The 13,362-nt window shown below is 34.5% G+C and overlaps 1 protein-coding gene across 5 annotated transcripts in view; it reads right to left on the reverse strand.

The window, feature by feature from the left end:
• Positions 1–410: 410 nt before the first annotated feature.
• Positions 411–13,362, reverse strand: part of PPP3CB (protein phosphatase 3 catalytic subunit beta) — a 48,263-nt gene continuing 35,311 nt past the window's right edge. For 2 of the 5 annotated variants that reach the window (XM_068950368.1, XM_009671255.2), the window contains exons 11-14: positions 10,375–10,459; positions 9,410–9,507; positions 3,807–3,836; positions 411–2,101 (exon numbers count right to left, since the gene is read on the reverse strand). In XM_068950368.1, coding sequence (XP_068806469.1) covers positions 1,923–2,101; positions 3,807–3,836; positions 9,410–9,507; positions 10,375–10,459 — 392 coding nt within the window. In that variant the 3' untranslated portion in view covers positions 411–1,922. The remainder of the gene's footprint in view (positions 2,102–3,806; positions 3,837–9,409; positions 9,508–10,374; positions 10,460–13,362) is intronic. The other 3 variants (XM_068950369.1, XM_068950371.1, XM_068950370.1) reach the window with 3 other exon arrangements.

Here is a 13,362-nt window from a genome sequence, read left to right on the forward strand (position 1 = left end):
TCCATGCTGACTATCAAAACAGTCACCCCCAACCCCAAAAGCAACCTAAACACCTTTCGCTGGTATCTTGAACGTTCATTTCAAACCAACACACAAAACACAGCTACAGTTAACAGCCCTTCTGTAGAATCAGCTGACGCTGCCCTTCCAGGTTTGTTCAAACCAACAATGGATGTCCAATTTAGCAGACACACAATGCTTACGTGTTTCATTCATGAGAAAGAACTCAAAAGCAAAAAAGAAAAGCAAACTTAATTGAATATCATTTACATTAAACTAATAATTCTCTGCAGGCTACATCTGACTTTTCAGACTACCTTTTTGATAGCTTAAATTTTGAAGAGTATTTCTAACTAATTTTCTAGGTCAGAGTAGACCTAAGTATTCCAAATAAAACCAATACGCAATGATAGGAGCCGCAGCCCATGCACAAAATTTATTGTGTGCTACTGTTTATAAAATACTTGAATATTTCAGAACATGCATAAAATTTCCAACTTAGACAGGGGTATGTACAGATTGTACTTTATGGCAAACCAAAAAGGGAGATGAACTCTAGTGACTTAAGTTTCAAGTTGTGTTCCAGGGGATGAGAAGGACACGTAGCAAATGCCAAAATATATAACAAAGTACAGTGGCAATCAGTACAGTCCATTATTTGTGAACAAATCAGCACAGGGCTTCAATTTTTATTTTAACCAAGCAGTCCTGTAGATACCAAAATACATGCAGTCTCAAGTTTACACTTTCACTAATGCCTTAGCAGTTTAACAGAGCAAGTGCTTACGCGCTGCTTTGCCTAAACAGAAAGTAAGTCCAATACAGTTTCAGTTTCCTTTACAGGTTTAAAAATAATAAAAAGCTTGCAGCTATTCAGGCCAGTGGTTATTAGCTATTTATGCAACTGCAATACTCACAATAAACTAAAGTACCCATAACATCTGCGTAACCTATAGATGTACATCATAGGTCTATATATTAAATATTTGCAAAATGAAAACATGCATACACAAAATACAATGCCAAGCTTTACAGACTTTGATATGAATCAAAATTTACTTAAACATAATGTACAAAGTTCAATTAAAAGTACCTTAAAATTAACATTTCCATATTTTGCTTACTTTTAAAATTAGTATATATAATATTCTTTTTTAAAATTCAAGGTTGGGAGGAGTCTTGAAAAAGCTGGGCAAAAAGTTTCTAAATTAAATATTTTTTTTTTAAATCTGTGTTCAAGTAATAAACATTCCTACATAGAAATCTTCTGATAAGCCGTAACTAAAAAATACAGTGAATACAATATAGAATTAGCAACATCTAAGGAGTAATCCTGAGGTCAGCACTTTACAGAATGACCAACTGAGTTTTTTTTTGGCTTTTTTTTCTATTTAAAATACAGTTTTTGCAGCCTCAGATATTTTAAGACCATTCTAATCTATCGTTTTTAAAGACATTTCATGAAACCAATGTCCATTAATAAATAGTTAGCTCTTAGGGTTGTATTTGAAAGTCTGATAAAAAAAAAACAAAAACAAATAAACTACCGCTACTAAAAAAATCCCATTTGTAAACTTAAAAGTGTTGACAACGATAAGCATAAGATGCTAGTCTAGATGTGCTTTAGTGATAACAGCCCAAGTGTTTCCCCAGATCTCAAGATTCAGCAGCCAGTGATGGATTTTCTGTAAATACATGAAGGACGCTCCCAGCAGGTCAGGTCACCACGTAAAGAGAGGGGCTGTTGTCTCAAAAGCAGGATGGTTTCTCTTCAGTGGGGTCAGGTTAGATGGTTTTCCACCTCACGTTAAGTAGTCACTATGACTGATCCCCCTGGCTATTTCATCTGTTGTCACATCAAAAAGCAGTAATCGAGGAATTCTCAGGCAAGACATAAGTGAGTAAACTAGAAGTTGACATGGTCACTGTGCATTGTTGTTGCCAGTTCCATTGTTTCCATTGGCATTTGTTGTGTTTATAGTATTAATACCATCTTGTTGAAGAGCATCTTTTCTTGGTGGCATTCTCTCATTGATCCTATCCAAACCTTTTGCCTCTTCAAAACTGCAGATTTTATGTTGCGGAGAGAATCCTCGTATTGCTTAACAAAATGCAAATTTGATATGTCAGTAATGGAAAAATAAGATGAAAGCATATACTTTTTCTAATAAATGATTTTTAAAAAGAGATAAGAAACCAGCCAAAGAAACTTATGGCTCTGTATCTGTATTAGTAAAAGCTTATCTAATCTGCTTTCCTGAAATGGTCAGTGGCAATCAGATTTCAACTTATGACAAAAAGGACAGAGTATGGCAAATATTCTGCAAGGAGGAATCAAGGGGCTTAAACCCACTTGATTGCTTCTGCATGTCCCTGGTGTGGCCAGCTATAAACTCCAATTGCTTTTGCTGCTGAGTGCATCGGGCTGATCATAACATCCCCGTGGTCCTCAGTGGAATGTCAGTAAGATCTAAGCAGCACAGCAAGTGCAGTGGAGGCAAAGCAGCAAAGTCTTACAAAAATAGCAATAGAGGTACATCCTGCATACACATTGACGGTCTGAACCTGCAGTTTTCATGCAGGCAAAACTGCAGGCTATGGTTCACAGCCTGTGCTAATCATGTGGATGGTTGAAATGGACACAACCACAGTCACTGGGTTAGCACTGCGTTTAAAAATGGTATCATTTAAATACATATGTATTTAAAGAATAGAAAACAGGTATTATTTTAACGCATGAGGTCTGTAACTGAATTTAGACCTGAAAATGGTTGACCACATTGTAAGATTGAAGTCTTTGGGACAAAATAACTTTGGAGATTTAAGACAGCTTTCCACTTACTACAACGGAACCTCTTGCACATGTGTGTGAGAACAGAATATGGCCCTTGGTATACTTTTGGAGATCTGACTTCCTTAATTAAAAAAAGCAAATAATACAGTCATTAAATAGTGCTTTGCAACCAAATCTGGAAACACACTGAGGTAGCTCTCTCAATTGCTATGCTGTTTGTCATTCACTTCATTTAATACTGAGTAACAGGAAATTAAAATATCTGTGAAAAAATTTCACCAACAACCTGAAGTTCAATACTCTGAATACCAAATCATTTGATGGCATTCTAGACAACACTAGTAACAAAAGATGTATATACAGCAACTTTTTTAGCACAGCAGCACTGATGATCTATAGAATTTAATACGCCTCTTACTGGCAGGTTGGCATATATACTGGAAGCAAATTTAGTCATCAAATTATGTTCAAAAACTACAGGAAAAGCAAACATTGTACTTATACATCTTGCACTGCCCGATGTCTTATGGAAAGTTTAAAAAAACTATGTTTGAAGCCATTAAAAATAAATTTTATGAGAAGAGGCATGCATAAACAACCCTCCTTCCCTGTGTGTTCCCCCAAAAAGGAAAAAAAAAAAAAAAACCACCAAACACCTGCAGTTGAATGCAGAAAAAAAATTAAATACTACCATTTTTAAGGACTTCAAGACAACACCACATATCACAACATGCTATTATACAAATAAAAACAGAAACCTACTGCATATTTTGTATTGAAAAAAAAAAGAAAAAGAAAAAAACGGAAAAAAAAACAATCTCCTTAAAATATTAATACAGGTAATCACCATCCTAAAGCTAGAAATGAATGTTACATGTAAAAGGGATGAATCAATATAGTTGATTCATCTCTGCTTGTGCAAGTTGAAAGTAAAACAAACCCACACAGAGTACTTTTGAATTCCCTCCCAGACACCACAGATCTCTGCCAACGGCAAAGACTCTGATCATACCTTTTTCAGCCTCAATTGCCTCTACAGTGGCTGTACAGAAGTGAGCAGATGCATGCAAAATGAATGAGAAAGATGAAGAGTGTAATATCGCATAGCAGAAAAGGCAATGATCAATTTAATATAGTATGCTACGCCAGATTAGATTACAATTATTTTAAATTACAATTATTTTAAATTATAATTAAGATTTTTGGGTTTTGTTTTATTATGGTTACGTGAAACTTCTCCTATATTTTAATTAATACAATTTATCAGCTACAAGTTTATCCAGAGCAACACTAATTAACTGGTACTTCATTTACTCAACTATACATTTCTAGAAGGTTTTTTTTTTTTTTTTTACGACAGCGACATAAAATTTGAACTAATGTTAAAGTTGTGGTATGGTTTAAAAAAAAAAAAAAAGGAACTATTTGAAATTAGTATCTCTGATGAATCAAAATGCATTCGTGAGCTTCATTAAACTACCAATAAGGATGCTACACAAATAACGCTATCTCTATTTATATTTTCTCTCTGAAGTTAAACTAGTCCTTCAATTTCTCATTGCATTTTAAGCTAAAACAAGTACCTCTGATAAACTGAACTTGTGAAATTTAAACCATAAAGGACAAATCTAGAAGTCATGTTTACAAAGCCTTGTGAGATCAAGTGTTTAGGTGGATCAACGACAAAGTCTACAGCAGGAAGAGGTCGGAGTCTAACATACCCTTGGTGGATGAATTCATGTGAATGTGAAGAAAAATCTAGCTTAGTACTTATTTTCTCAATTAAGTAACCATGACAAAAGCTGTAACTTCTTAGGTATAAGATTTTTCAATTGTGTTAACTCAAAAAGCAAAGCTTTAATGTAAGGTTTTAGACTACCAAAATAATCTTTTATTAGTGCAGACTTGCTAAATAAGCCACGTGCAACTAAGACTTAAACTGCAGTTAATTTCAGTTATAGCAACAACTTTTTACCTCCTCTATCGTCTGCCATACCTCTAATCCCATAATTTATTATCAGAAGATACTATACATAGTGCTAAGCCTACTTGTTTGATGCTTGATACCTATTGTTAACAACCAAAAGCATAAAGGAGTAATAAAGTGAATGATGGGGAAACTAGTTACGTAAGAAACTTGGGATTAGATCAGAACAGAATTCCTCAAAGCGAATTAACTTTATTACTTCTCATTTCCTTTCAAACATAAAACAGAAACTTAACCTCACTGTTACACATAACTATCATTCCTGCTCAGATAGTCTTAAAAAAGAGATAACTGCATTAATTCCCAGTAAAAATACAAATGCCTAATGCAGTATTTTAACTTTCACAAACCGCATGGTCCGAGTTACAAAAAAGAACTTTCCTGCATCTAACTCTAAAGAGACAAGGGCAAGCCCAACATTCAAGCAAAAAGCTGCCTGAATGAATGAATACATTAAGGGAAAAAAGCCTTTCTCAAATTGTAAAAATAAATTAGTTTTAGATCTATTTTAAAAGGCCAAATACATACTTTCATACTGTAAATTATCATAACCAATTTGCCACGTAAATACAAAACTACATTAAAAACACCTCTTTCCACCATTTCCTGTTACGTGTGGGGTCTTTGTTTTCAATCGTTTCTTGAGAAGATCACGAATACGGATTTATCTCTGTAAATTATGTAGCCTTGTCATAAACACAAATTTTAGAATTCACACCCGATTCATTCTACTTGCGCTACTGTTGTTCCTGAAAGATCTTGCAATATAGACTGCAGTTAAGAAGAAGGTAATTTTCAACTTGCAATGAAAGAACAAACTGACTGGAAAATACAAGCATTAAAAAGAAGAAAAAACACTGTAAAGTGTTTTTGGAAAATAATGTTGTTGGGTTTTTTGGTAGGTACCTCTAAATTAAAATTCTATCCTTTGTAAACCCTGATAAACCTAGAGTAAACACTATCCTGAATTAATAAAACTAAGATTCCTGAAGTCTTTGCTCAGAAGATTCTCATGTTCGCAGCACATTTTAAACAAGAATGTTCCAAGGAAATGACTCCGTGGCTTTGCCCTCCTCAAACAGATCGGATGCAAAATCCTGGCCAATATAAAAAATAAAACCCAAAAATCTATCTTACTACTCTTCTGACTAATAGCAAGGGCAGCAATTAAAGGCGCCAACAGAAAGTAGTTGGCTAGTTCATCTGACTTCCATGGAAGCACTTACTACAATTTTAAATTTGGGTTTGCATTTAGTATGTAGCTCAATCAGGATTTAGGCTTGTTAAACAAATGTTGACAGTTTCATTCCATGGAATAAGTCACTAGGAATAAGTCACTAGGAAATTTTTCTTTAAAGAACAGTACTTAGTACAGTCTTCAATATTTTAGCTGTTTTTATGCCAGTAACATATTAATGAAAGCCATAAATCCACATTAAAAAAAAAATTAGAAACATATAAAGGCCATGACTGCAAGTCTAGTTTTATCCTAGCACACTAAAGCTACCTAGAAATAACCTTTGATTCCTTTTTCAGAAATATTTCTATATATTTCTTGAACAACTCATAAGCTGACTTCTTCCATAGGATATAGTTTTCCATTATTTAAAAAATGTTTTAAATCTATTTGTCTTTGTTTAAGCCTTTCACTAGAGTTGGAATTTCTATTTTACTCTCGGACACCTGTTTTGCAGTGGGAATCCATTCAATCATTTCCCATGAAGTAGCTGTATTTGACTGACTAATGCTTTTGGTACCCTGCTCTAAATTATGACAGTGCCAACAAGGCATCCATGGTCCTTCTATGAGAACGGCCAGTACCTCATAATATAGACGAGGTTTGGCTGAACAAATTCTTGGAAGGGTAGCGGTATTTGCTAAGAGCTAGCACAAAATATATTATTGACACTAAGAATTAAGCATTAATTGTACTCCTTTAGTGATATCTCCGAATAAAATTCCTTTGCAATTCTGATTTTTACTGTTCAAAAATGTGAAACTGGGTCCACAGTACACTTCCTAAATTTAGAGTCAAAGCAACTGTAAGTCACCATTATACACGTAAGAAAATGCAATTTTCGCATTTATGCCTACATATATCTTTTCACTGATAAATTTTCAGCCCCGCTCTCTAGCAAAACGTAGATATACTCTCCATTTCTTATAGCTTTCACAGTACAAAGAGATCATTTCCCAACAGAGCACTGAAAAACAAACACTCTAATACTTGGAAAAACCATGATATACTTGTGAATGTTATGAATTTCAAGTGAATAAAACAACTAGAAAAGCAAGAATGCTACATCAATCAATACTGTTATTTTATCTTCTCAAATCTAGACTAGTTTAAATTATTAATAACATATTGATCAACACACTACCATATACTTCAAAAATAATTAAATATTTTTAATAAGAAACCCTACTATACGATCAGTGACCCTGTTTTTACCAAGAACAGGAGTTCACTGATATTGTGGTGGTTTAGAAAAGTATCAGCTAGTGAAGTTTTATTTTATTTTTGTTTTATTTCTACCTTTGCAATTGAGCATAGCATAATCATTGGAAAAACTTATTTTTTTGAAGACAGAGATAGTAAATTTTTCATCAGTAAGAAAGAAGTTGCTGCAATTTAAGGAGAACTAACATTTGCATGAATTATTCTGAACAATTAACATGGCTAAAACAAATGAGATATATTAATGTAATGCATCAAGGAATATTGCCATCAAAAATTCTAGTGAAGAAAAAAACCAAAACACAAAAATCCAAAAAGCATTTTCCATACTTTCTAAATGTCCCACATCTTCAATAACAGTAGAATGTCGTATGTGTTATGTTAAAAAAATTTCTAGTCAGTTTGATCCTCTCTAATATTTGTAACGCAACATGGATAAAATCTCGTTAAATGAATGAGAGGATTACAAACTTTTTTTTTTTTTTTTAGCATAATAGAGTATCTTATTAAACAATGAAAATTAAAACTAAAACATATGCTTTTGGAATAGTTGGATGGATTAAGAAACATACACCATTTCTTGTTATAGACATTCACAAAACAATCACATACATACACTGGACATATAAACTTACTTGTAGACATTATATGTCCACTGAAAAATGACTTAAAATGTGACATTCATATTTCAAAGCCATTAATTAACAGCTTTGACAGTTTAATAGAAAATGTAGTGAAAGGTTTTTAAAAATCCTATACAGAAGATTTAAAAATTTCAAATAAACAGTTTAAATCACTAAATGAGAAAAGCAGCTACTCTTGGGAAACAGATTGTGTGAAAAATAGTATTCAGTTAATCAATACATCACAATCTGTCAACAGTTATAAAATTCAGTGGTCAGATTACAGCGTTTTACTTTCCATTAAAGCCTGAGAATGGCAAATAAAAAGTCTTGAATAACTTATGTTAAAGAGTGCTGCAGAGTGATATGAAGTCCAGTTTCAAATTAGTATAATTTAGTTATTCACCACTGTTCACACAAACCTGGACTTCATCCTTTTAATATGTTTGGTACAAGCTCATAATATTCTCCCTAAGCCTAGTTAATCATTTATGGGTCTTCTGCAAAAAAGGATCCAATGATTCAACAAAATAAAAAAAAAAACTTTTACAAAATATTCAATGAGCCAGATTACAGGTATATTTTGTATAGAGTTCTTTTATTTTCATGCAAAAATATAGGCACACTTAGTAACACCCTTTTATTTTGATTTATTTACAAGTTTTAAATTCAATCCCTTTATTCTCAACTGATTTTATAACAATTACTGAATATTTTTCAAGTACATTATTGTTCAAAATGCACGGACAATGTGCAGCAGCAAATGCAGCAAACCTCAAAAACAAGGTGCTACAACATTGCTTCTACATCAAGAGACAGACAAGTGTCTGGGATAGTGGTTTAATTTTAACACTTATACAGACATACATCTATACCTAGAGAGAGACAGACAGATCTAAGAAAGCAGCTACATCTGCAGAGGAAGGAAACAGCATGTTACAAGGACAATTCAGGGAGGTCAATTATACATAGAACATTTGACAAACAACATAGAGAACAAACTTTGGCATTAATTACCAGGGTACAAAACGTAGCACTTTTCGATCTACCAATGGAGTGTAATACGGAACTCTGCAGCCTGTAGCTGTTTGTTAATACTAACTTCAAAAAGTATTTGACATTATCAATTAAAATACTAACACATCTGTAATAAAACTATTTTAATGAAAGGCTGACAAGTAAGGATGCAAAATTACATTGCAAATTTGTATCTGTAATGATCAAATAACTTAAGATTCCATTATCAGATCTATAAGGTCACTCTACCTGAGGCATCCACACCACCTGAAAATTTCTAAACTAAGGAAGCTCAAAGTCTGAAAAATGTGGCCTGACGCTACTGAACTCATTTGCTTTTAGTTTTATACCCTGGTTAAGTATCCATTTCACATTGCCTGATTAACACATAACACTATGCTTATATCAGCCGCTAAGACAAGAACTGAAAAGCATAAGAAATTCCCTGCATGCATTATGTGTAGTGTTAGCGAAAGAGTGAGATGTGCCCCAGTCCATCTGAGGCACAGCAAGTTGCATAACATCATTACCACTTTGCAGGGTCTGTCGTCCTCCAGCCAACACTCCACTAGGTAACATTCCAGTGGGAGTCAAACCCTTGAGTGTCAGCACACTTTCACTCTCCTCCCTGGTATAAGAAAAACCAACAACAGCAACTTAAATATCTGTGCATGGAAAAAAAATTAAGCATTACAATAAAATTAGTGGGGGAAGTCTGTTTTTGCTGTGCTTTATGCATACCAAGACTGAATGCAAATTCAAGTTTAAACTATTAAAATGGAGAAGATAATTCTATTCCATACCCATCTTTCCACTGTCTAGGACTTATAAACACAGACGAATTCTGGGCCAAACTGTAAGCAGTTATTCACATGCAGGCTTGTAGGCTTTAAACTTGGTACTGAATGACTCATGAGGTATTCAACATGTCTCAGTGCCAGAGAAAAAAATCACAATTGGCTCCAAAACGTCTATGCTTTGGGAAATATCAACTTAAAAAAAAAAATCCCTGTTTGAACAACTACGGTCTGTGGAAAATTATACCTTTTGATGAAATACAAGTATGACATCTCTAGATCTAGACAGGTACAAGAAAATGGCATTTTTTAAAACTTAACCAAAAAAAAAAGTCTTCAACTTTCTGACACGACAAAAATTTTTGTAGACAGTCCTGACCTTCTCCTTTACAAGTCTGATTTCACTCTCTCTATTTTGATATTGCCTTTCAGAGACCTGTAGTTAAAGGACGGGGCAAATAACTTCTAAGTTAAAGATCAGGTACTATACCTCCTGAAACATGTCTCAAAGATAACTTAAAAATACTCTTCATCCAAAAATTTCAACATCAATGGGGTGTCTCAATATGCAAAACAAGATTCTGATGCACACTGGCCTCCATGAAGAATGCTTGGCATCTAATATCCTGAAACAGTTATTTTCTTCCTTCATATACATAACAAGAGGTGTTTTTGGAATACAAACGTCATATAATTACCTGAGAACAGAGAAGACTCTTGCCATCTTGCCAATTGCACGGATTTTGTTTCTGATTATTTCTTTCCGTGCTGCAGCTGTACCTACTTTCAATGGAATAAGAGAGAGTCTCAAGCTCATGAGTATTCACCGGCCCGCCGTTCTACAAATTCAACACAACTGTTTTAAGTTCAGTACTCTTGACAGAATGCCAGTACTCAAACACGTCAGGGCCCACAGAGCTACAAAATTAAGGCTTCAGAATGCCATCAAAATCATCACCACCTTTGTGTCCACAAAACAGACACAAAAAAGTTCAGGATGTTCACAATGATTCCCTAAGGCTAGCAAACACCTAAATCACTGTCACTACAGTGGAGCAACTATCATATTTCATTCGCCTAAATTTTACCTTTGAAATTCTTCACTGACATCTGTGTATATCAAGTTGTAGGTATATCGCTCAATATAGAAGCCAAAAAGATATTAAAGACACAAAAAAACAAGGTTTGGTGCTAATGCTCAGACAGTTATCCAAGAAAACAGCTGTTTGTTTCCTTGTTTTTATGTGAACTCCCCAAAACACACACACACACACAAAACACCCAAAATAAAATACTAAATACTTGCAGTGTTACCTCCCTTACTACCTAATTCCATGTTCTGTATCATTGTAGCTTTGCATCATTTGCAGAATTTAAAAATATCAGAGATCTGGAATAAATACTGCCTATTTCACCAAGCAGAGAAATATCATTTGTGATAGACAGAAGTGAAGATATCATTCAGCAAAGAGGCTTGAGATTTGGAAGGAGAGCTACCTTTGCCTGCCTTTACATTCTAAAAAACAGAAGCTCCTTTCTCCAACATTAATTTTGGTTTCGTTCAGTGTGGACAGAGAAGTAAAAGTCACCCTTCTCTCCATCCTCCTTTCCTTTGCTGACATCCCAATTCCCCCAAAACAGCACAGGCAGACAGGAAGACATCAAAAATAAATTCAATACAAAACTCTCTTCAGTCATTGGGGAGGGAGAGTTTTATCACACCAGGGAAAGAGGAACCCGGTCATGCTCTGAATTCAACCGCAAGTAGCCAAAAGAGAGTGAACAAACTCAGACAGCTCTGTCAGGCATCCAGATCTTCCTTATTTCATTGTTCTTCAATGCAGGAGAAAAGTGCTCATTAAAATGTTGCCAAACAAATTAGCAAGAATGTAGGAGAATCATGGAAGTGCATCACAGAAAGCTGCATTTTCTATAATTCGGCTATTTCCATTCAAAAAAAAAGCAGAAGCCATTTTTCTTCCCTGTTCTGTAGTATTTAGCTTCTCCTTGAGAGTAGATACACCCTAGCACAACAGTCACCACTTTGAGAACGCGGCTGCAAGAATCCAAGGCCTTCTGTTGAACAATAGTGGGAGGACTTCCCGTCCTGAACACCAAAGCAAACAAAATACAAAAAGAAAAAAAAAAGGCATACTAGGGCAAATATAGTAACACAAAAGAAAAATGTGTAGTGGAGACAACGAGAAAAGGGAAGAACAGATGACCTGAGTATGAACATGATGAAAGAGTCCCAGGATATGACAAATATCTGCCAATCCCATTAAATGAAATGAAAAAGAAAAAAAAAAGAAAGAAAGAAAAAAGAAGAAAAAAAGAAGTGAAAAAAACAGAAGGCCCAGGAAAAATTTCTAATAGGACAGGCTGAAAAAAATCAATTGTTACAGAAAAATGTATTTTTTAAGTTAAAATTTAATTTGTAAAATTCTAAAGGTTTTTACTTTCTGTTTTTGAATACTATCGAAATAACATGGAGAAGATCTGGAATGAGAAGGGGGCTCTTTCAGAGTTTTTGAAGAGGCCAGAGTTGAATAAGGGACAATAAATCTTCCACTGCAAGCCACAGAGAATTTTCCTCCTACTTACACCTGCCTTCTGAGGGCTGCACGGCTGCAGCGCTGTAATATGCAGGTTGAGAAGCTTTCAGGCAGTGCTAGCGCCCAGATCTCAGCTCTGGAAGGTCACTACACCTTAAAAGGTTTAAGTCCTAGAAAGGGCTGGTTTAGCATACTTTTACATGAGCTTTCACTGTCCAAGTCCTCTGGAAGCAATGCAGCCAAGGCAAGCCAAAAGGCCAAATGTATATAACCTCAGGCTGCAACACTGTACTCATGTGGCCACTAAATCTCTGGTTAGTCCAGAGAAAAGGCACAGTAAGGTGGCATCTCCTTGCAGAAGAATGTCTTGATTATACCTTAAATTATAGGAGAGAGCAAAGAACTCTCCTGTTCCCCATTCCTAATGCCCGTGCAAGAAAGTCCGAAACATTCACGTTATTATGCTCCAAAAAATTCACATAACCTTCAAAAATACCCTTATAATCTAATGCATTTCCAAGTATTAAAAATATTGTCTTGAAGTGACAAATTTATACAGACGACAAACCGGTTATTAGATAAGTAACGTCAGAAGAATTTTTTTGCATGGAAATATCTACCCTGGGATTAAAAAAAAAAAAAAAGGTGATAGACTAAGATTTTAAGTTAGCAGATGTCTTTATAAATTTTGTATCAATCCATCTACAAAATTGCATATACAATAAGGAAGTATCTTTTTGACATCTCAGTTTAAGGAAACTAAAACTACTATACAAACCAGGTTTTGGAACAGTCTATAAACACATTCCATGCACAATCTTGAAAAAACGCTCACAATAAGATTATTGAAGAGTAAGACAGACAACTGAATGCTCCCTAGACATGCAGGACCAGAGATAAAATATTAGAAATAGGTAAAAGAATGAAATTCTACAAAAAAGGAATGGAAGAAAGGAGAAAAAAATCATGCTCAGAAAGACAGATGTCTTGGAATATGACTTCTGATAACAAAATATACAAACCATTATAAACATCCCATTAAAATGGGCAATAAAATAAAAAACTACATATGTCTCTCCACAAGCAGGTATTTTCTGCACGAATACTTGTACCATTAGGTTCTTGGAAGTC

The sequence above is a fragment of the Struthio camelus genome, chromosome 7 (genome assembly GCF_040807025.1).
Source record: "Struthio camelus isolate bStrCam1 chromosome 7, bStrCam1.hap1, whole genome shotgun sequence".
Classification (NCBI taxonomy): Eukaryota; Metazoa; Chordata; class Aves; order Struthioniformes; family Struthionidae; genus Struthio; species Struthio camelus.